This window comes from Cynara cardunculus, assembly GCF_001531365.2.
Source record: "Cynara cardunculus var. scolymus isolate 2C chromosome LG 9, CcrdV1, whole genome shotgun sequence".
In the NCBI taxonomy this organism is placed as follows: domain Eukaryota; kingdom Viridiplantae; phylum Streptophyta; class Magnoliopsida; order Asterales; family Asteraceae; genus Cynara; species Cynara cardunculus.
Window position 1 is genome coordinate 17,540,586 of NC_037536.1, and position 20,542 is coordinate 17,561,127.

Here is a 20,542-nt window from a genome sequence, read left to right on the forward strand (position 1 = left end):
GAATTCAGTTATGGGATGAAATCGGATAGAGATGAAATTGTTTAGGGATGAACGGGTTTAAGAGTTTAAGAGTTTTTAAGAGTTTTAAGAGTTTAAGAGTTTTTAAGAGTTTYAGMCAAATGCTTTATAATATAGTATAGATATAGATATATTAATATAATAAATAAAAAATTGTTTTCATTTCTCTCAAACATTAAAAAAAATCTGGATTCTCACCCTTTAAAAACCCTTCATCTCTCATAAACAATCAATTTTGAATATTTTTTTTTAAATTCAAAGATTTTAACCCTCTCCCTTTCTATTTTTGTTCATTTTAAAGAAGATTTCATAAATTATGTTAAAGTAAAAGACTAAAGGTCTGCTTGTTAGCAACTTAATAAAGGGGTATAGTACCAAAATCGTTTATGCAGAGAATTGACTACCGATAATCAGAGAGTTTCATGAACTTATTAAGCATGTTTAGGTTGTGAATAAAAATCAAATTTTTTTGTTGGTTGAAAATGTTTGAAAGACGAAATAAACTTATGATTAAAAGATGAGTATGAGTGTAAGTTTTTCTTAAGGCGGGTGTAGTAACAAAATAGTCAGATACTTTGTGCATCACATAATAGTGTATAAAAATCCCGATCTCACGAAAGTAAATATTTATAGACTGTGTGCCCACAAAGTACCCACCTTTGCTGGTTCGTAATCTTTCCGATTTAACTAAATTTGGTATATAAAAATCAAGTTCGAATAGTATAAATATTTATACCCAAATCTCTTTGTGATATAAAGCTCGTCTAAAGTTTGCACATCAACAAAACATGGAAAACCCGTATTTCTAAGTGATTATCAAATATTTTTTCAAATCTTTGTGCATCACTTAAGCATATAGCGTACCCGCCCATCTCCGAGTCTAAATTCTAATACTAACGGTTTAAAGTGATCGATTTATCCGTGTTGAGTTTTAAATCTCGATTTAAGTGACCAAGATTAATAATTAACAACGATGATAACACCCAAGTGTTGTCTACTAGCCTTAAGTTTGACTCACGCCCAATGAGGTGATTAGCTCATACTAGAATTGGGAAAAAAAATGATAAATAAATACTTGAAAAATGCTTGCATTGAAAATAAAATTGACGGCTTGGCCACATAAGGCAGAATGTGGACTGCAAATTACAATACATAAATTAAATGCTGAAAATTAAATTTTACACTAAATCTCTAGACAGAAGAGTAAACGAACTCAGATGATAGCTCTTTGTCCAACGTATGAAGTATTTTTTAATCATTTTAGTACAAAATGTGTTTACTGTTTCTCCAATCTTTCAGAGATCTTCAAATCACTTCAAATATTCAAAATACTGTTTCCATGGATCACATACAAACAAGACATTTCTTTCTCCAAAAGTAGCACCAAACATGCCCACAATGAGCAAATAATGCCCACTGTCCAGCACAACAACGTTTTTTTAGTACAAAAATTAATCCTTGGAAATTCATCACTTCTCAAGAACAATTTAGACAAAATGAGATAGATAGAAACAAAATGGGTAAATAAACTCTATAAAAATTTAGAAAACAGTAATAAATAACTCTAAAAAATATGAGCTATCAGGTTTCCAGTAATTACATGTCACGTAAGCCATGAAACGTTATATGGTGTCATATTAGTTGTGCAGTGTTGATCAAATTGTGGAGGGAGACCACCGTAACCACTTGTAGAACTAGAATAAAATTAAGAATTTAACAAATTAAATTATTTTGGGTAAATATTCTAAAAGTTAGAACTTCAGGGTATATTAGTGCTATAATTGAAAATTCATGGTATATTAGTATTGTAGTTGAAACTTCAGGGTATATTAGTGATATAATTGAAACTTGAGGGGGAAATTATGGAAGATGGAGTATTTTACAAAACCCTGCCTGCTCCCTTTTATCTTCTTCTCCGCCCTCTCTCCTCCCTATCCTGTTTCCACCCTCTTCATCCACCTACTCCTCCTCCTGTCGTCTTAACTCGCCGGAGTTTTACCGCCGGTAGAAAGTGTCAGAACTTCTTCAACATGAACCCTTCAATTCTTCTAACACAACAGCCATCTTCTCCTAACACTACTATCCTCTTCACCCCATTTCTTAATCCTACGCCTCTCAAAATCACAACAAATTTCCTCACCTTTAATCGCCGCCGGCACAGATACAGCTGTCGCATCCCTGTCGTTCGTTGTTCCTCATCGTTATCATCAGCAGACCAACCTTCCACCACCACCACCACCACTCCCGTAACCGATGTGTTTGGAGGGAAGAAGGAATTGTCGGCATTCCAATCAATTGTGGATTCTATGTCGCCGGCTGTTAGGTTAGCTAGCTCGGTTGTTGTCGTTGCCGGCGCCGTTGCTGCTGGGTATGGATTGGGGTTACGTATTGGTGGGTCCTGGAATGCTAGTTTGGGTGGGGCCGTTGTTCTGGGTGCTGCCGGTGCTGGCGCTGTTTACGCGTTGAATTCTTCGGTTCCGGAGGTTGCTGCCGTGAGTTTGCATAATTACGTGGCGGGTTCAGATCCGGGGGCATTGAAGAAAGAAGATATTGAAAGCATTGCTAGCAGGTTTATTTCCATCACTGGAAACAAAACTCTTTTATGTTTACAGATTTCATGATTTTAGCTTTATATGCAACCATTAACCAATTGTTTCAAGAATAAAAGTATTAAATAAGAGAATATATAAATGACTGCTAACGTTTGCAATGGGCAGATAAGCAAATTCATAGTAGAAGATATCATGAATGGAAATAGTGCAATTTTCATGGATGTTTAAAGGGCAATTTGTTGCTTAATGGGAGAACATGCTTCTTATTGGGGTGAAAGATTTTGCTGCTTCAACATGCGAAACTTCACTCCAGAGAATTACCAGGCTCAAGTACGTGAGACTCTGGAAACCAATTCTGACCCCACCTACCCATTCTGACCCTGGTTCTTCCAAATAACTTAGAAAACCCGAATCTCTTGATAGAAGTCAATTGGATTTGTTACATTATAGTTGTAAGAAATGATGCTAAATGGAAACCAAAATTGTTTTAGTTTAATAAGTTAGTCAGATTATCTTAATTGAAGGTAGAGAAAACCAAACCAGAACCGGCCCCGTGGGGTACAGGGTGGGATGCACAAAGACTTACCCTCCACCCTAAAGAGTAGTGCCACTGCTTGAAGGTAGAGGGAAATCCTATATTTTTGGTATGAAGCAGTGTCGAAATCATAAGTTCTCCCTGAGAAGGAGGTGATCCAACCATCCAAAATTGTGAAAATTGATATATATATATATAGAGAGAGAGAGAGGGAGGGAGGATCCAAGAACAAGGTCAAAATAAGAAAACACGAAAACAGCCAAATCACATGTGATTTTGCACTGAAATCGCATGCGATTACGGAAGACGGTCAATGCAAGGTTGAGCAGGCGAGTTGGCCCGCGACCTCATGTTGCGGCCGTAGTCGTGTGAATCACATGTGATTTTAGTGTAAAACCACACGTAATTTGACCGTTCTCGTGTTCTTTACTTGGTCTATGTTCTCGTTTGAACCAGAGTCTTTCTCTTTATATATATATATATATATATATATATATTTGTGTTAGTGCTAGCACACATTTTTAACCACTTCATATAGCATGCAAATATTGGACTTGTTATAGTTGGTGAAACTTAATCACATAACATGGAGATCATAATTCTTGTGTATTGCCAGACACATTAAAATTGGGGGTGTGTAAACAAGTTTCACCAACTCAGGTGTGGTTTTCGAAGTCTTAAGAAACTAATGCAAATGTTGATGAGTACAAAACAATTTTATCAAAATTTAACGTCAAAAGGTGATAATCAGCCGAATCTTTTTTGTCGGGCATAAAGGTGTACTTTAATTTTTAGAAGAAGTATAGCAACAAGGAAGCATTGGTGTTCAAAGTGTAAGAGAGATCTTACCAGTTTTGCTAGAAGTACTGGTTTGGTCAAACTTGAAGGGTAGATCTTATTACCAAAAGGGTCTTAACTACAATTGTATGAGTGTTAGGAATTTTTGATTTTGAGGCCCTAAACCCCATAGTCACTCAAATGGGTAAGAAGCCCATAGTTTGGAAGGTGTACACGAGGAGAGAGAAGGCAGCAGGTCGTTAGGAAAGGAATGAAGTTAGTGATGAGGTGGGAATAAGGGGTATTCAGTTATTTTGCTATTTTTGTCTGTTCTAGGAAATTTTCTGGAGAGGAGTCCCTGACTCTGGTAGTTCTTTGTAGAGCTTATGCTCATTTTTTCCCTTCTAGTAATCCAATTTCCATTACTTTCCTTCTGTTTTCTATCAGTGAGCCACAAGCTACGGCTTAGAGGCTGCGAGCCAATTCCAGTTGGAGAAAGTGGAACATGTTTATATTCTCTTTATTTCTAACAAAAGGGAAAAGAAAAAAGAAAAAATATCTGGACTTATATTTATTTGGAACAGAGAATATGAGTTGTAATATATTTACATATTATATTAGTAACCAGTCCTGCTAACGGGTATCTTAATTGTTGATGCTAATATTATTCTTATATATGTATCTTTCAGATATGGTGTTAGCAAGCAGAATGAAGCTTTCAATGCTGAGCTTTGTGATATATATTGCCGGTGAGTAGTAATAAGAGATGCATTGTTCTTTCTCATTCATATATAGGGGGCGGACCACTATGGTGATAGGATGTCACGGGCCACCGCTTCTTTCCTCCGTTGTAGTATAAAAGTTCTAGGGTCGTGAAAGGTGCCACCATATTATTTTGTTGGGTGCAACCGTATATTCTTTGTAACTACAATAATAACACGAGTTTTCCTTGGTAGAGTTGGTTTGCACGTTCCCATTTGTATCATTTTTTAAGTTTTTAGCTTTTAGTTTCAGGTTTATTTGTTTCTGAATTTTTTTGGTATAAAAGACTCTGACACATGACCTCACATACAAAAAAACAAGTAACTAACCAACAGATTAGTGATGATTTTGTAAAAAAATATCCATAGTTTCGTTTTTTATAGTCAAATGGTGCCACCGCTTGAGAAACTTTCTAGGTCCGCCTCTGTTCATATCTATAACTCTTTTAATCCCTATCATGATGGCGACTGATGTCATTCTCAACTATCCATATGTATTTTGTGGGTCATGAGTGACTCGTATGAAAAGGGTTTATTTAGGAATTTTTGTACTTAGGTTATTGAGCTTTATGAACTTGTACTCATGAAACAATTATATGTACCCTTGAATTTTAAGGGATATGCATTAATCAATGGTACTAAATGCGTAAAGGGATATTTTTAAGATTTTGAGCAAAATGCTTTACAATATAGTATATAGATTATATTAGAACAACATCTCTATTTTTCTCTTATCCTATCAAGTTTCTTCATGAGGCTATCTACACAGAAGAACTATTTTTGTATTTTTTGCTCTGGTAATTTTAGCTTTCATGAAGTGTTTGAAACGTAATACTGATCCTATTCATCAATACTTGCTACTATTCTCTCATATTATTTGTTTCTCAGATATGTTTCTTCTGTACTTCCTTCTGGAGGTGAAGATCTGAATGGTGATGAAGCTGATATTATAATTAAATTCAAAAACTCGTTGGGAATTGATGACCCTGATGCAGCTGCCATGCATATGGAGGTACTGTTACAATCGTGATTTAATTTCTTGATGTCCTGATGGGTGGAAAAAGCTTAGGTGGTGTCTTGCTTTTCGATGTTCCTCTTCAATTGTTTCTTTTGGTGTTTGCTCAACAGATTGGTAGGCGTATTTTCAGGCAACGGTTAGAAACCGGTGATCGCGAAGCAGATGCAGAACAGCGTCGGGTAGGCTACTTTTCATTTCAACACTAATTAGTAGACTAAGGGGCTGTTTACTAAAAATATTGTGTAAGCGCTTATCAGGTAAGATGCTCCGACCAAGTAAGGGGCCGTTTACCAAAAGCCAACTGGGTAAGCGCTTACTGGGTCACTTACCTTAGCGGGTGAGGATGGCAAGGACCAAAAATCTTACCTTGTAAGTGAGGGTGGAGACTCTTATCTCTTAGCGCTTACTGGGTAAGATTATCGCCTACTATGCCAATTTGATAGCCAAGAATCTTACCCGGTAAAGTAAGTGGGAGCATTGACTCTTACCGTAAGCTTTTACCTGGCAAGCGTTTGGTGAACAGCCTCTAAGTAGGTCTCTTCGCTCTTACCGGGTCAGCATCTCGGTCAACAACATTATCTCTTACCCGGTAAGAGGTTATAGGCACTTAGTAAACAGCGGCTAAATGAAGATACAGAGCTTGATCATTGTTGGGGTCTCCAGTGCAGGCATTTCAGAAGCTGATTTATGTTTCAACCCGCGTGTTTGGTGAGGCTTCAGGCTTTCTTTTACCTTGGAAGCGTGTGTTCAAGGTTACGGAATCACAGGTATTAGATTAATTTAGTTATACCGTATACACCATTTTTGCTTTCTACAATTACAAGCTTAATAAGAAATTATGTCTACGTTCACAAAAGAAACTCGGGTAACTCTTTGGTTATTCTATTATGGTGATTCTTTCTCCATCAGGTTGAGGTTGCTATACGTGACAATGCACAACGGCTGTATGCTTCCAAGCTAAACTTAATTGGCCAAGGTAAGGGGTTGTTTGGTTGGTTTTTCATTAATTCTTGTATGAATAAAGATGCTGTGTGGATTAACATGTCTGTATAGATTAGGAAGGTTTTTATTTGAAAGGGTTTTTCCATAGATGGAATGAGTATGTTTTTTAATTGCGAGGGGCAAGTTTGGAATTTTTTTGGCTTTCCGCATAAAGCTCCCCCTCGAAGCTTACTGAATAATTCACTTTCTATATCATTAAGTCACAACCAAACAATCATGTATAGCCGACTGACAAAAAATGAAAAAAGTAAGGAACATCCCTAATAACCATTCATTTGGACGATATGCACATGTGCATACAAGTAATATGTTTGGCATGCACATGTGCATACACATGCACACGTGCAAAGAAACCAGGAAACATCTTCAGTTACTTGTATGCACATGTACATACTGTAAGATGAACTGTTATTAGGGTGCTCCTCAGTTTTTTATTTTTAGGGGGTTTCCCCTAAACCTCACTTCCTCTCTCTCTCTCTCTCTCTCTATATATATATATATATATATATATGGTATGAGGACAAATGAACATGTGATTGTGGGTTCTATTTGTACACAATTGTACAGCATAAATGGTATCATGTGGCTATTCAGTCGTTCAATAACTTTTTTGTGTTATATTGGTCTATTAAGTTTTCCACCAACTATTTAACCATGCTCTAAGAACAATTATAAATATTGACGCCATTTCTTTCATTTTACTCAAAATTTCACTTGAAGCAGCTTCGTTCTACAATACTAGACTTGTGTAATCTATTAAATCACTGTTTTTCCATATGTATTTACTTGCTTTATTGGTACATTTCGTAGATGTTAATGCTGAAGATCTTGTTAGTCTGAGAGATGCACAACTACAGAGTCGACTTTCAGATGAGGTACAAAATTTAAATGGTATGAGCAACTTATATCCGATGGCCAAATGTAGTTGTTTATTTATCGGTTTGCATTTCTTGCAGCTAGCGGAAGACATGTTTAGGGAGCATATTAGAAAGCTTGTTGAAGCAAATATATCAAAAAGCGTGAACGTACTCAAGTCCCGGACAAGAACAGCGTATGTGATCTTTGTTTAGCTTCTATTAAGTATAATGGGTACTTTTTTCTCAAATCGGTGTAACGGAGTTCCATTTTTATTTTATTTTGTACCCATTTTTACCCATAACTTGCTAATATTGTAACATTTGATGCGTGGATACCCGTTGCAAAAGGGTCCCCGGGGAGTGGACAATAAGCATGACATTCATGCCATCAAATGTTACAAGACCAACAGGTTACTGGTAAAAATGGGTAAAACCTTGTTAAACTGACTGGAAAAAAAGTTCTTTGTTGAGATAAATGCATCAAAATGCAACAATGTTCTGTTCCTATTTAGTGTAACATATGTTTTTTTTTTCTCAAATTGATGTAACAAAGTTTCACATATTTTGATTTTGTACCCGTTTTTACCGGTAACCTACTAATGTTGTAACATTTGATGATGTGGATACCCCTTTACATAAGGGTCAATTGTTACAAGATCAACAGGTTACTGGTCAAAAAGGGTAAAAATAGGAAAATTTGAAACTTTTTTACATTAAATAGAAAATTCGAAACTTTGTTACATTGATTGGAAAAAAGGTTATTTGTCGCTAAATAGGAATCAAGTAAACGTCTTTTCATTTTGATGCATTTTACCCCAAAATAAATGTGACATTTCTCTCTTTTGATGATTCTCAGTTCAAGATTACAACTTTGCTCATCAGTAATCATCATAAAAATCAATAACATCAATTTCAGCCCAAAAAGCTCCCTTATTGTGTCATTGTTGAGGGGTATTTTAGATATGTGACTAATAATCAAACACTCATCATAAACTATAAGTGCAGTCAAATCTTGCATTTATTTTGGGATGGCTGGGGCTAAGGGTGTGCAAAACCCGAATGCACCAAACTTCAAAAATTTAAAACCGACTTTTGGGGGGCTATTTGGGTTTGGGTTGGGTTTGATTTTTGGTCAACGAACCCATCCAAAAACCAGAAATATATTTACATATATATTTTAAATTTTATAATAGATTTATTTGATTATCTATTTATCTTTTGAAAATCCTAGATCTTAGTCAGCCGTACTGTTTTCTAATTTCTAAACCTACTATCGATTTCATCAATCCTCTCAACTGATTGAATTCATGCTCAAAATCAATTGAGTATATATATATATATATATAAATTGCTTTATAACTATGCCCGAACTTGACTGGCCTCAACCCGAAACCCCACCAACCTGAACCCGAAGCAATCCAAATCCAAAACCCAAAATTCAAGGCTTGGTTTTCATATCTGAGATCCGATAGGAATTTTGGTTTGCCCCCTCGACCCGCCCGATGCACTCCGGGCACATAATAGAAGTTGATCTTATTTCCTGTGTGGCCTTCATGTTATCTAAAAAGAATTTAAATTTTCAGCAGGGAAGCCAAGCTCATTGTTGAGGAACTTGATAAGGTATTGACATTCAATAACTTGCTAGTCTCGTTGAAGAACCATCCTGATGCTAGCCGCTTTGCACGTGGGGTTGGTCCAATTTCTTTGATAGGTAGTGATTCTCTTATCCACCATAGCTTTTTCCGTATAATATCTGCATTTCTTGTTCTATTTGTTGGTATTAATATTACTTATTGCATAGGCGGTGACTATGATGGTGACAGAAAGATGGATGACCTAAAGCTCCTCTACCGAGCATATGTTGCTGATTCTCTATCAATGGGTCGTATGGAGGAAGACAAGGTACAGAATCAAACTTCCCTTTTATTGGATTCCATTTATATTAGTTGAATTGAACTTGTGAACATCGGTCTAGATGCGTTTACAGTCTATCCGTTTTGCATTAACATTTACATTTTATTGGTCCCATTTATATCACGTGAGGAGAACCAAGGATTTGTCCTCTACTCTTCAGGGTAGAGGTCAAGTCAGCATACATTATCTCCACCAGGCCCTGCACCGAGGTACCCACCTCCAGGTGGGGTATACTGGGCTCGTTTGGGTTGGTATTTATATTACGTGAGGCGAACCGAATATGTGGTTTTTGGATTTCGTTGCATTCACGAAAATGAAGATGGGACCCACAAAATGGATAATAGCATAAAAATGGAACCTAAACTTACAACAATCACCGCAGAATATTTGTGTAGCAAACACCCAAATGGTGCGTTTGGATAACAGCAACCAAATTTTGTTCATTGATTGTTTCCAACCTATGCAAAGCATCTTATTTTTTTCCTGCACACTTTGCACAAGCCGGTGGTCTTCACGAAAACAACCGCTTTACTCTTTGGGATAGAGGCCAGGTCCGCCCCCCTCCCAAAAAAAAGGACCCACGTTGGAGGTGTGATGTACTGGGCTTGTTTGATTTGGTTATAATGTTTCTTGATTTCTTCTCTTGTTCTCTTTTATAGCTTGCTGCACTGAACCAATTGAGGAATATCTTCGGCTTGGGTAGAAGGGAAGCTGAATCAATTGCAATAGATGTTACCTCCAAAGTATATCGTAAACGTCTTGCCGAATCCGTAACCGGTGGCGATTTGGAAGCTGCAGATAGTAAAGCAGCCTTCCTTCAAAAACTTTGCGAGGACTTGCACTTCGATACCGAGAAGGCCATTGAGATCCATGAAGGTAATTTATGCTGCGAGAGTAAATTACGATTTTTGTCCCTGTGGTTTAGCAATTACGATATTAGTCTCTATGGTTTGCAATTTATTGCTATTTTCATCCCTAGACTAGTTCCTACCTTTAAGTACAAGGAACCAAAAAAGTAAAGAATTGTAAACCACAGGGACCGAAATAACAAAAAAATGTAAATCATAAGGATGAAAATAGCAATGAATTACAAACCATAGCGATGAAAACTGCAATTTCTAAACCATAGGGACGAAAATTGAAATTTTTGACAAACCACAGAGACGAAAATATAATTTACTTTTTTCATATATTTCATGTCGTTAACAATCAAAGAACTTCTGTTTACATATTCTTTGTCCCAAAATAAATGTCCACGAATAAAAAAGGCACGCAGTTTTGGAAATGTGTAATTAGTATAGTTTTTAATCAACCATTCCCTGCGTTCCCAAATAAGTGTCCTCTTTCAAAAGTAAGTGCCTATCCAATTCTATCCTTAATTAGGAGTTGACGAGTTTTTTTTACTCCCTCTATATTAAGGTTAACATTGTCATTTGGCAAATTTAAAAGTGTAATAATTACATAGTTCTAAAACTGTGAGCCTTTTTCATTATGGACTTTTATTTTGGGACGGAGGGAGTAAATGACAATGTTACCCTTAATAATATAGGGAGTGTTGAATTTTTCTATCTCATAATTAAGGGTACAATTGGGAAGTCTGTACTTACTTTGGGACAAACTATAATAGAAAATGTGGGCACATATTCAGGGATGCAGGAAGTCTTGGTGGCTGTTTGGTTGGTATTCCATTAAGTCGTGCATGGATAAAGTTGTCTGTGGATTAGTCTGTCTGTATAGATTGGGAAGGTTTTTTTATAGATGGAAGGAGCGTGTTTTTAGTTGGGCGTACAAATTTGGAAAAAAACTTGCTTTCTGCGTAGAGCTTCCCCTAGAAGCTTACCAAACAACCCACTTTCTATATCATCAAGCCAATATCAAACAGTCATGTATAGCTGACAGAATAAGTTGCGAATCCTATTAAGCTCATTAACCTGCTAACAAACAATCCTTAATGAAGTTTTTTAGCAGGAAAATTGTTGTTTGAGTTGAATTGTTAAAGCTTAGAAGATTTTATATCTTGAACGTAAAGTTCTTATGTCTATTTTTGTTTTCTAGAAATATACCGACAAAAGCTTCAGCAATCCGTGAAAGATGGAGAGCTTAGTGACGATGAGGTTAAGGCGCTGGAGAGGTTGCAAGTTATGCTTTGCATTCCTAAACAAACGGTTGAGAAGATCCATGAGGAAATATGTGGCGCTTTATTCGAAAAGGTAATTAATATACATAAGGGGTTCTGGTTCATTTTGGGTGAGTTTGGTATCCAGATAGGCCAGGTCAGAACAACTGGATAGAACAGGTAAAATAAAATGACCAATTTACCTCTAATGAGTTGTTTATATCTTTTATATATTTTGAATAATTTATGTAATTCATTAAATTATAAGAAAATAAATGTTTATAACATGATATTTCATTAGAAAGTTTTAGTTGATTGAAATGACACCAAAATAAAAAGTTCATGTAGTTTCCAGTTTCTATTTTATACCTTTTCTATAATATTTTTTTGTTATTAATGTTCAATAAATTACATAAATTAACCATAACATAGAAATCATATAAAAATAATATTCTGAAGAGAGTAAAGTGAGAATTTAAAGAGCATAAAATACAATAAATAAAGTTTAAAGAATGAATAAATATAAAGAGGGAGGCATATTTGATGTTTTAGAAGAAAGTTAAGTTTTATTTTGAGGTTATATTGGTAAAATATAGGTCTGTTCCATCTTGTTTCATGGGGTGGGGGTGGAACACGCCTGTTCCACTTCGTTTGTTCTTGTCCGTTCTATATAAAAGTCCTTCCAAACATGGAAAGTGATCCCTGTTCTATTTTGTCTTGTCCAGTGTACCAAACGCATCCTTTAGGGGCATTTTTGTCTCACCAAAATAGGTGGAATAAAAATCAGGGATACGTGACAATAGTAGATTACTAAACTACCTTTGTCATATTAAAACCCTAAAACCTTCTACAATTCTTTCACCCTCCTACCTCACTCTCGTCTGTCTAGTCCTGTATGCATACCAAACGCGCCCAATACTCGACAAGCTCAAGTTTAATTAGATTCATATTTTTTACACTTCATGTGGTGATTCTTTTTCGTCAAATATAAAAATTATATTTCAGGTTGTCAAGGAGGCTATAGCTTCAGGAGTAGATGGGTATGATCTCGATGTTAAACAGTCCGTAAGGAAGGCTGCATATGGTCTACGGTTAACAAGGGAGGTGGCCATGTCTATTGCCGGCAAGGCTGTAAGTGCTTTTTCACGATTGTCATATGATTCCGATACGTCTGTAGTCAATCCGTCATCATTATGACTACTTTATGCAGGTTCGGAAAATTTTCATAAGTTACATTCAAAGATCACGAGCAACAGGTAGTCGTACAGAGGCTGCAAGAGAACTAAAGAAGATGATTGCGTTCAACAACTTGGTGGTGACGGAACTCGTGGCGGATATCAAAGGAGAATCACCCGAGACCACCACGACTGATGAGGTCGTTAAGGCGGAATGGAAACCCGTGGAGGAAGTAGACGATGAAGAGTGGGAGTCATTGCAAACGCTTCGAAAAGTCAAACCGAGCCAAGCGAATATCGGGAAGACAGGCCAGACTGATATAACCGTCAAAGACGACCTTCCCGACAGGGACAGAACTGACCTTTACAAGACATATTTGCTCTATTGTTTGACCGGAGAAGTCACGCGGGTCCCATTTGGCGCACAAATCACCACAAAAAAGGACGACTCTGAATATGTTTTCTTGAAACAGTTGGGCGGAATTCTTGGCTTGAACGACAAAGAAATCGTTGAAGTCCATCGGAGCTTAGCCGAACAGGCTTTCCGGCAGCAAGCCGAGGTGATTTTGGCAGACGGGCAGCTGACAAAAGCCCGAGTTACGCAGCTAAACGAGTTGCAGCGGCAGGTCGGATTGCCATCCGAGTATGCTCAAAAGATAATAAAGAACATAACGAGCACAAAAATGGCGGCTGCTCTTGAAACCGCCGTGGGCCAGGGACGGCTCAGTATCCGGGAGATCCGTGAGCTCAAAGGATCTGGGATCGAGTTAGATGTGATGGTGTCGCAGAGTTTACGACAGAATCTTTTCAAGAAGACTGTAGATGATATATTTTCTTCAGGGACCGGAGAGTTTGATGAAGTGGAAGTGTACGAAAAGATCCCGGAAGATCTCAGTATCGATGCCGAGAAGGCCAGAGGCGTTGTTCACGAACTTGCACGAACTCGGTTGTCGAATTCTCTGATCCAGGCTGTATCGTTACTTCGACAGAGAAACACTTCAGGGGTGGTAAGAACAAATCCATTTATCTGTACTTGCTTCTATTTATGCTGTTGCTGCTTACAGATATCTCGTCTCTCAAAATTTAACATACCATTTTTGCAGAAGAAAAATTATAACGAACTAGGGGTGGTGTTCATCTAAACTGCCAAACTGCCCACACCACACCATCAAACTCGGTTTAGAACTTTTGCGGTGCGGTTTGGGAAAATCTTCAAACCTCTTATATGGTGTGGTTTGGTCCTAAACCGCACTGAACACCCCTATAACGAACCGCGTTAATCTCAAATCCCTTTTTTCTATTTCGATGCAGGTTTCTTCTCTGAACGATTTGCTAGCGTGTGACAAGGCCGTACCCGCATCACCGTTATCGTGGGAGGTGACCGAAGAGTTGGCGGATCTTTTTCTAATATATCTGAAGAGCAATCCGGCACCCGAAAAGCTGTCACGATTACAGTACCTGTTGGACATCAACGATTCAACAGCCGAAGCGCTGCAAGGGATGAAGGATCGAGCAACACCAAGTAGCGGAACTAGTGAAGAGGAGTTTGTATTTTGAGCTTGTTTTCTGTCGACGATTAGGCAGGCGTTATAGGTGAGGAACGAGTGACGGGTTTTGACCTGCTGAGAATTCGATTGCTTGAACGTGTATTATTTTTAAAGACCGTAATGGCATTAGATATGTCCCGGATCATGCATCTGTGTGGGGGTTTACCGCGTCTGTTTTGGTTTAGTAGAGATGTTGGAGAGTATGTAGATGATGATGATGGACCTTCTTTTTGTCCGAATAACGTGATCGTGGAGAGGGACTGTAAAACGACCATCGTATTTGTTGTAAAAACTATGGTGAATTGTATCAAAATACAATGAATTTTGCCTTTTCTTTGTATATGTTCAACAGTGAATCAAAAATTGTGAAATTTTGTTAGGTTCAAAGGGTAATTTGGTCATAAAATTAGAATTTTAAAAAATTTATAAACTCTTTAAAATCGAATAAATAAATCTGCAAATATTTTTAAATAATTAAATATATTTTTTTTATTAATCTGAATATCTAACCTAACCTCCATCAAAAATAATTTATTCCCCCTTGGTTTAAAGTTGAAGCCTCGAACAAATGAGGCTGATTCCGTTTAATATTTTGTTGAGCAAGCGAACATTATAACCCTCTTTCTTCACCAAACCCTTCCCTCCGACTTTGCTGATGGCGGAAGTGGCGGAGACTTCATCAACCGATCTGTTGAAGGACGATAAGCCTGTGATTGTTAGGGTTAAACGGAAGAGCTATCAGTCTCCACTCGAAGCTTTCTGTGAGTTCATTTATACTTCTGCTACTTTTGCATTGTGTATTTGTGTAGATACGTTTATAAAGTATGCTTACGTGACGATTCAAGTTATTGTGGCTGTTTTTTGTATGATTTCTCTAATGTTTTGGTGTAATTAGGGCTTGAAATCAATGAAAGACCAGTGAAGCGGCCATTGTTGGATTTTGAGAAGCTATCTATCAACAATTCAGCGTCCAAAGGTAGTTGTGTGTGTTTTTCTGCATGCGAGCAGTTTTTTTTAATTGTGTTCGAGTTAAAATTCATTATTTCATTTGATCGTGCAATTAATTCTTAAACTGCAAATATTTAATGAAATGTGCTGCTTTGTAGGTTGTTTGTGATAGTTATGGTATTATTTGTGAATTGTTTCTCGGTAAACAATAAAGTTCAGTAGCTTAATTATCTTAACTATTCTCCAATTATGACTGTTGGATGATTAATGAACAAAGTCTAGTTACAATGACTATGATGGCTATTTGTCATATTGCAGCTGAAGAGTTGAAGTCCAAAAAGTTTCTTGTGCAACATGTGGATACCGTGAGCGGCCCTGATGTTGCTGTGGATATTCTTCAGTCATTTGTGGCTAGTAAGGTGATCTTTGATTGCTTCCTTTTCATCTTATTGGCCTATACATGTTTGTGTGTTTAGCACATCCTTGTTTGTCATCCATAGAATAATCTGTTTGTTGGTTGTTCTTATTGTTTACCGTTTGTCAAGCAGCCTAATTCTGCTGACATACTTGATTCTAAAGCAAAACTTGAGGACCAAAGGCGTAGTAACAAGACTGACAATGTAAGATCTCTGCCTTTGCCTGTATCTAACATCTTGCACTTCGTATCTCCCATATACTTATGCTACATATCTTATGATCTCTGTTAAATTGCACATCTGTGTATGCTGTGATTATAGTGGTATTATGGACTCTTTGGAATGGTAGAACTAGTATCTTTTATTATTGTCGCTCCTTTTGAATATTGAAGCTGGTCATGAGCTTTATGGATTATACAAAGGCTTTCAGCATATGTGAAATACTGGGTTATATGCTGTCTAGAAGCGCTTGCTTTATCTCACCTGTAACTGTTGCATAATAGTTTGTAGTTGTACTTCATCTTCAAGTTCAAGGTGGTTGTGTTGCCTTCATGAAGAAAGTAATCATTTATTTTACTGTTGCTGCTTGTTGCGTCCTACACTTTATATGTTTGAATACATGTTTGATATGATTAATTATGCTCTCTGGAATGAACAGCTTAAACTTCAGTTGCCATGTCTGAATATTATCTTCTGATCCCTTTTGTTGGTACAAATCTTTTTTGTTATACATGGTCTTCTGAAAAGATGCAGAAAGATATTCAAACTATGCGACTTACAATTGCATTCCTAAAGTTTTGGGATTCTACAAGCAACTTGATAATTTTTCTTTCTCATTAACCTTCCTGAACAAGTTTTTCCCTGTAAATAAGTTCTATAAAATATAATTCATAATCTTGATTTTGTTTGATTATTGTCAACATGAGTTTGTCTCATGATTTATCTTCGTATTGGGATTCTGGTTGAGGAAAAAATGTTACCAAGGTTGAAATAAATTTTCACATAGTTTCAGATCATCACCCTGCCTCAGTTGATGCATTGACAATAAAAAATCATTCTAGTTTGACTACTTACCAATTTATACGACGAACCCATGTTCTAACTCATGCAAATAGTGAGCTGCAACCTTCTAACAGTTTTGACAAGACAGATATACCTCCTTGGTGTATATGATACCTGTTTTTCACCGATTTCTCAGCTGAAGCTGTTTTTTGTGTTAGATCTTAAATTTTTGGTCTGTTCTGTTCCTTTTTTTTTCTCTGCAGAAACAGAAGCAGTTGCTGGTCAAAGCTAAAGAAACACAAGAGGTATATTGACCACATATTTTTGCTAATGTCTTTCGTCTCCTGTTCTTTTTTTCTTGCATCAGATGCCATGGTTCCATAGTCCCTTTTTCGTCCTCTCTGGAGTCGGGATATCGTCACATGCTAATATATTTCACTTGATTTACCCTGAGTTGTATTTCTCTTCAATTAATCATCCAATCATTTTTCTTTCTAGTTTTGCATCATATTTAATTCACTGATGCATAGTGATTTCCTTACAGTGTGGTGATTTAAGAAAGCACTTAGTAACAAGGTTTTCTCCCAACTAGTAGCTGAAAAGGGGGAGGCAATTGGAATCTAGACATATTTGCTACTGTATTGTGTATGGCAGTGATGCTATTATTTATGGCTTCCATCTTATAATACCATGCATTCGACTCAAGTTGTATTGCATCCATTGTGCTCAATTGTTTGGATCATTCTGTATTATGGATTCACTGGAATGACTGGATTCGTTGGTTTTCTGTTGTTTTACTAATTCAAGAACATGGTCCATTTCTGATCTTAAATTCATTTGGACCTTGATCTTGAATGTGTACTGGAAAAAAAATTCACGCCAATGATGATGGTAAATTCTCGGTTCCCTTGTTATAATAATCTGTTGAAACTAACTATATTGTTTTGTGGATTTACTTGCGTAATTTATGTCACCATTTCATTAACAATCAAACGATTCAAAGTGGCAGAATTACTCAGCCCTTAACTTGCCAAGCTTTCAACTTTCCGTTTTTAGTCCATGATTTTAGAGTTTATAATATGTTAGTTTTTCCCATATTTATAAACACTAGCTGCTATATTAGATGCTGACCTCATAATCTTTCCGCTCCAGCTTTTGGCAAAGAATGCTCGTTTTGAGCAAATATGGAAGAGTCGAAAGGGGAAAAGCAACGCTGCATCTGATGATGCATTGCGTGATATGTGCCAGATCTATGATGTTATGCGTGTGGATGTTGGGGAGACTAGTGAGGTGCAAGAGGAAGAGTGAGTGTCCTTTTTAACCTATTCTGGTGTCGTTTATTATTTCTAGGCTGTAACTAATGTTTTTTAATACTGATGCAGAGATGAGGAGGATCAGAGACTAATGTACAGTTTTTTGCCTCTATTACATGAATTCATTCCAAGTGCTGCAGAGGAATTTGAATCTGAAATGGAACATCAAATGATAAGAAAAGGTTTTGCTCTTTGTTTTCGCTCTTATTGAACTTTTCCCTATTATAGTTCTAATCATGGCCAAAATGCATCAAAATGCAAAAGAATTTTGGTTTAGTTCCTATTTAGTGCGAGTGTGTGACGATGATTTTTTTTTCTCAATTAGTGTAAAAAACTTTCAGTTCTTCCTCTTTCATACCAATTTAACCTGATAAACGGGGTTTCAGCCTACGTGGAATTGGTTGACTTTTTGATGTGGCACCTTTCCACGTAATAAGAATATAACTTGACAACTTGACATTCACTTCATCGATGGTTACAAGATATTTGTGTTACCGGTCAAAATGGGTACAAAATAGGATGTAATGAACGTTTGTTACACTAATTAAGAACAAAAAGTTAATGGTTACACTAAATAGGAATTAAGGCAAACTTTGTTGCATTTTGGGCTGATCATTGATTGGTGAAAAACTCAAATTTCTTCAATTGTTCCTGAAGAATGTCACTAATTCCATCTTATCTATTGTCATGATTAAACAGTATCCAAGGATCATTATGTGTACGATTTGTATGCTGTCAAGGATGACGATACCAGCATGATAATGGAAAATGCTTCGTGCCCATTTCCATTGTAAGAATTCTACACTTAGTGATTACGTTTTTGGTGAATTATCTAAATGCACTGGCCTTTGATAAAAACCATGCCTGGATTTTGGGTATAGGGTCCAGGTCGAAGACAATGATGATTTCTATGATGGCCCAGATAATTCAGATTATGAAACTGATGACTCTAACGGTAGATTTCATTACATACATATATACACACACACTATATATAGAGANGGGGGGGGGGGGGGGAGGTTCAAACGAGAACAATAACTAATTAAAAGAACACGAAAACGGCCAAATCACATGCAAAATCACATGTGATCTTACACAAACAGTAAATACAAGGGTATGCCGGCGACGTGGCCCGCGACCTCAGGTCGTAGCCAAAGTCGCGGGAATCACATGTGATTCGATTGTTTTTTTATTTTCTTATTTTGTTACTGTTCTCATATGAAGCCGACTCTCTCTCTCTCTCTATATATATATATATGGTTATAAGCTTCCTAATGGTGCATTTGGTATGAGGATGGGACTGAACAGGACATGATTGAACTGATGAGAGGGAGGCAGGAGGGAGAAATAATTCCTCAATCTTTTAAGGTTTTAATTTGTCATGAGTAGTTTAGTAATTTACCAATCTTGCCCTCATCACTCTGATTCTTTTTCCACCAATTTTTGGGGGGCAAAGAACATCCATTCTTGTTCCACTCAGGTCATGTCCTGTCCTGTCCTAGTCTGATGCTACAACAAACGTGAAACAACAAGTTTTTATACTGTCACGTACCAAATTGACCCTTAAGCGTTAAAGAAGTTTCTCATGGTATCTTTTTTTTCTTTTTCTTTTTTGGAGTTCAGCTGAAGACAATCCGTTGAACGATTATCCTGATGAGGAGGAAGAAGAGGAAGAAGATGATAGTGAAAGCTCCAATGAAAATTCAGAGGAAGTTGAGAGTGAATCTTCAAGATCTGAAACCGTAGGACAAGACGAGGGTTTGTCAGAAGACGAGATGCTGGAAATCGTTGATGAAGATTTCAACGATGATGAGGTATACTGGTAATTAGTTTACTGTTCCTAATCGTATATGGAAAACATCCTCGATCATAGGTCGAGTAGATGATAGATGGTTGGATATTTGGGTATATGTAAAAATTCTTAAGGGTATATAATTCCATCATGTGAATGCCTTTGCGTACATGTCCTATCCTACCCCTAGACCTTACTTTTGTGTGGTATTTACTGGGTTAGTTTGGTCTGGTTATGTATACCGAGCTAGCTACTTGGTTGATTTGGGATTTTGTTCAAGTGATGTGCAATGTGTATCACCTTTTCTCAGTGGATTGAATTGTATTTCCGTCAACCCTCGCCGCTACTTCATCGCACTACAACAATTTCAGTTTTATAGGACGCCAAATAAATGTCTTAATAGACTCCTTTTACAAGATTTAAGTTTATAAGACCAAGTAATTATGTGTACTATTACAATAGGATATTGGGACGTATTTCAATATCGTAAAAAGTTTTTTAGGATACTTTTGAAATAAAGTGTTTTCAAATAAAGTGTTCTATTAGCTTTTTAATAGGACATTTTATCTATTTATAGAACACTTGCTTTTATAAGATATTATTGCTCCAAATAATGTAATATAAAAAAATTAATATGACGTTTTATTTGAAAAGTATTCTAAACAAACTAGTTAGAACATCTAAAATGTCTTGTCAACTTATGGCAACATATTGAATGCACAATTGTTTAGTTCTTTAAACATAAAGTGTTTATTTATAAACATTTGACGTGCTATAAAGTCAGTTTTATCGTAGTGTC

General features: G+C 36.7%; 2 protein-coding genes across 2 annotated transcripts; both read left to right on the plus strand.

Moving 5' to 3' along the window:
• The first annotated feature begins 1,972 nt into the window (after positions 1 to 1,972).
• LOC112518093 (protein TIC110, chloroplastic) lies at positions 1,973 to 14,606 on the plus strand. Its single transcript, XM_025125660.1, has 15 exons — positions 1,973 to 2,587; positions 4,572 to 4,631; positions 5,532 to 5,655; positions 5,772 to 5,840; positions 6,330 to 6,428; positions 6,571 to 6,637; positions 7,474 to 7,538; positions 7,620 to 7,714; positions 9,104 to 9,231; positions 9,322 to 9,422; positions 10,094 to 10,310; positions 11,490 to 11,644; positions 12,556 to 12,681; positions 12,761 to 13,732; positions 14,037 to 14,606. The coding sequence occupies exons 1-15, from the start codon at positions 2,049 to 2,051 to the stop codon at positions 14,280 to 14,282; spliced, it is 3,063 nt and encodes a 1,020-aa protein (XP_024981428.1). The 5' UTR covers positions 1,973 to 2,048; the 3' UTR covers positions 14,283 to 14,606.
• Positions 14,607 to 14,834: 228 nt separating this feature from the next.
• LOC112518282 (RNA-directed DNA methylation 4) lies at positions 14,835 to 20,077 on the plus strand. Its single transcript, XM_025125923.1, has 10 exons — positions 14,835 to 15,033; positions 15,168 to 15,248; positions 15,539 to 15,639; positions 15,769 to 15,840; positions 16,902 to 16,943; positions 17,791 to 17,942; positions 18,021 to 18,133; positions 18,651 to 18,741; positions 18,833 to 18,906; positions 19,575 to 20,077. The coding sequence occupies exons 1-10, from the start codon at positions 14,928 to 14,930 to the stop codon at positions 19,775 to 19,777; spliced, it is 1,035 nt and encodes a 344-aa protein (XP_024981691.1). The 5' UTR covers positions 14,835 to 14,927; the 3' UTR covers positions 19,778 to 20,077.
• Positions 20,078 to 20,542: the final 465 nt, after the last annotated feature.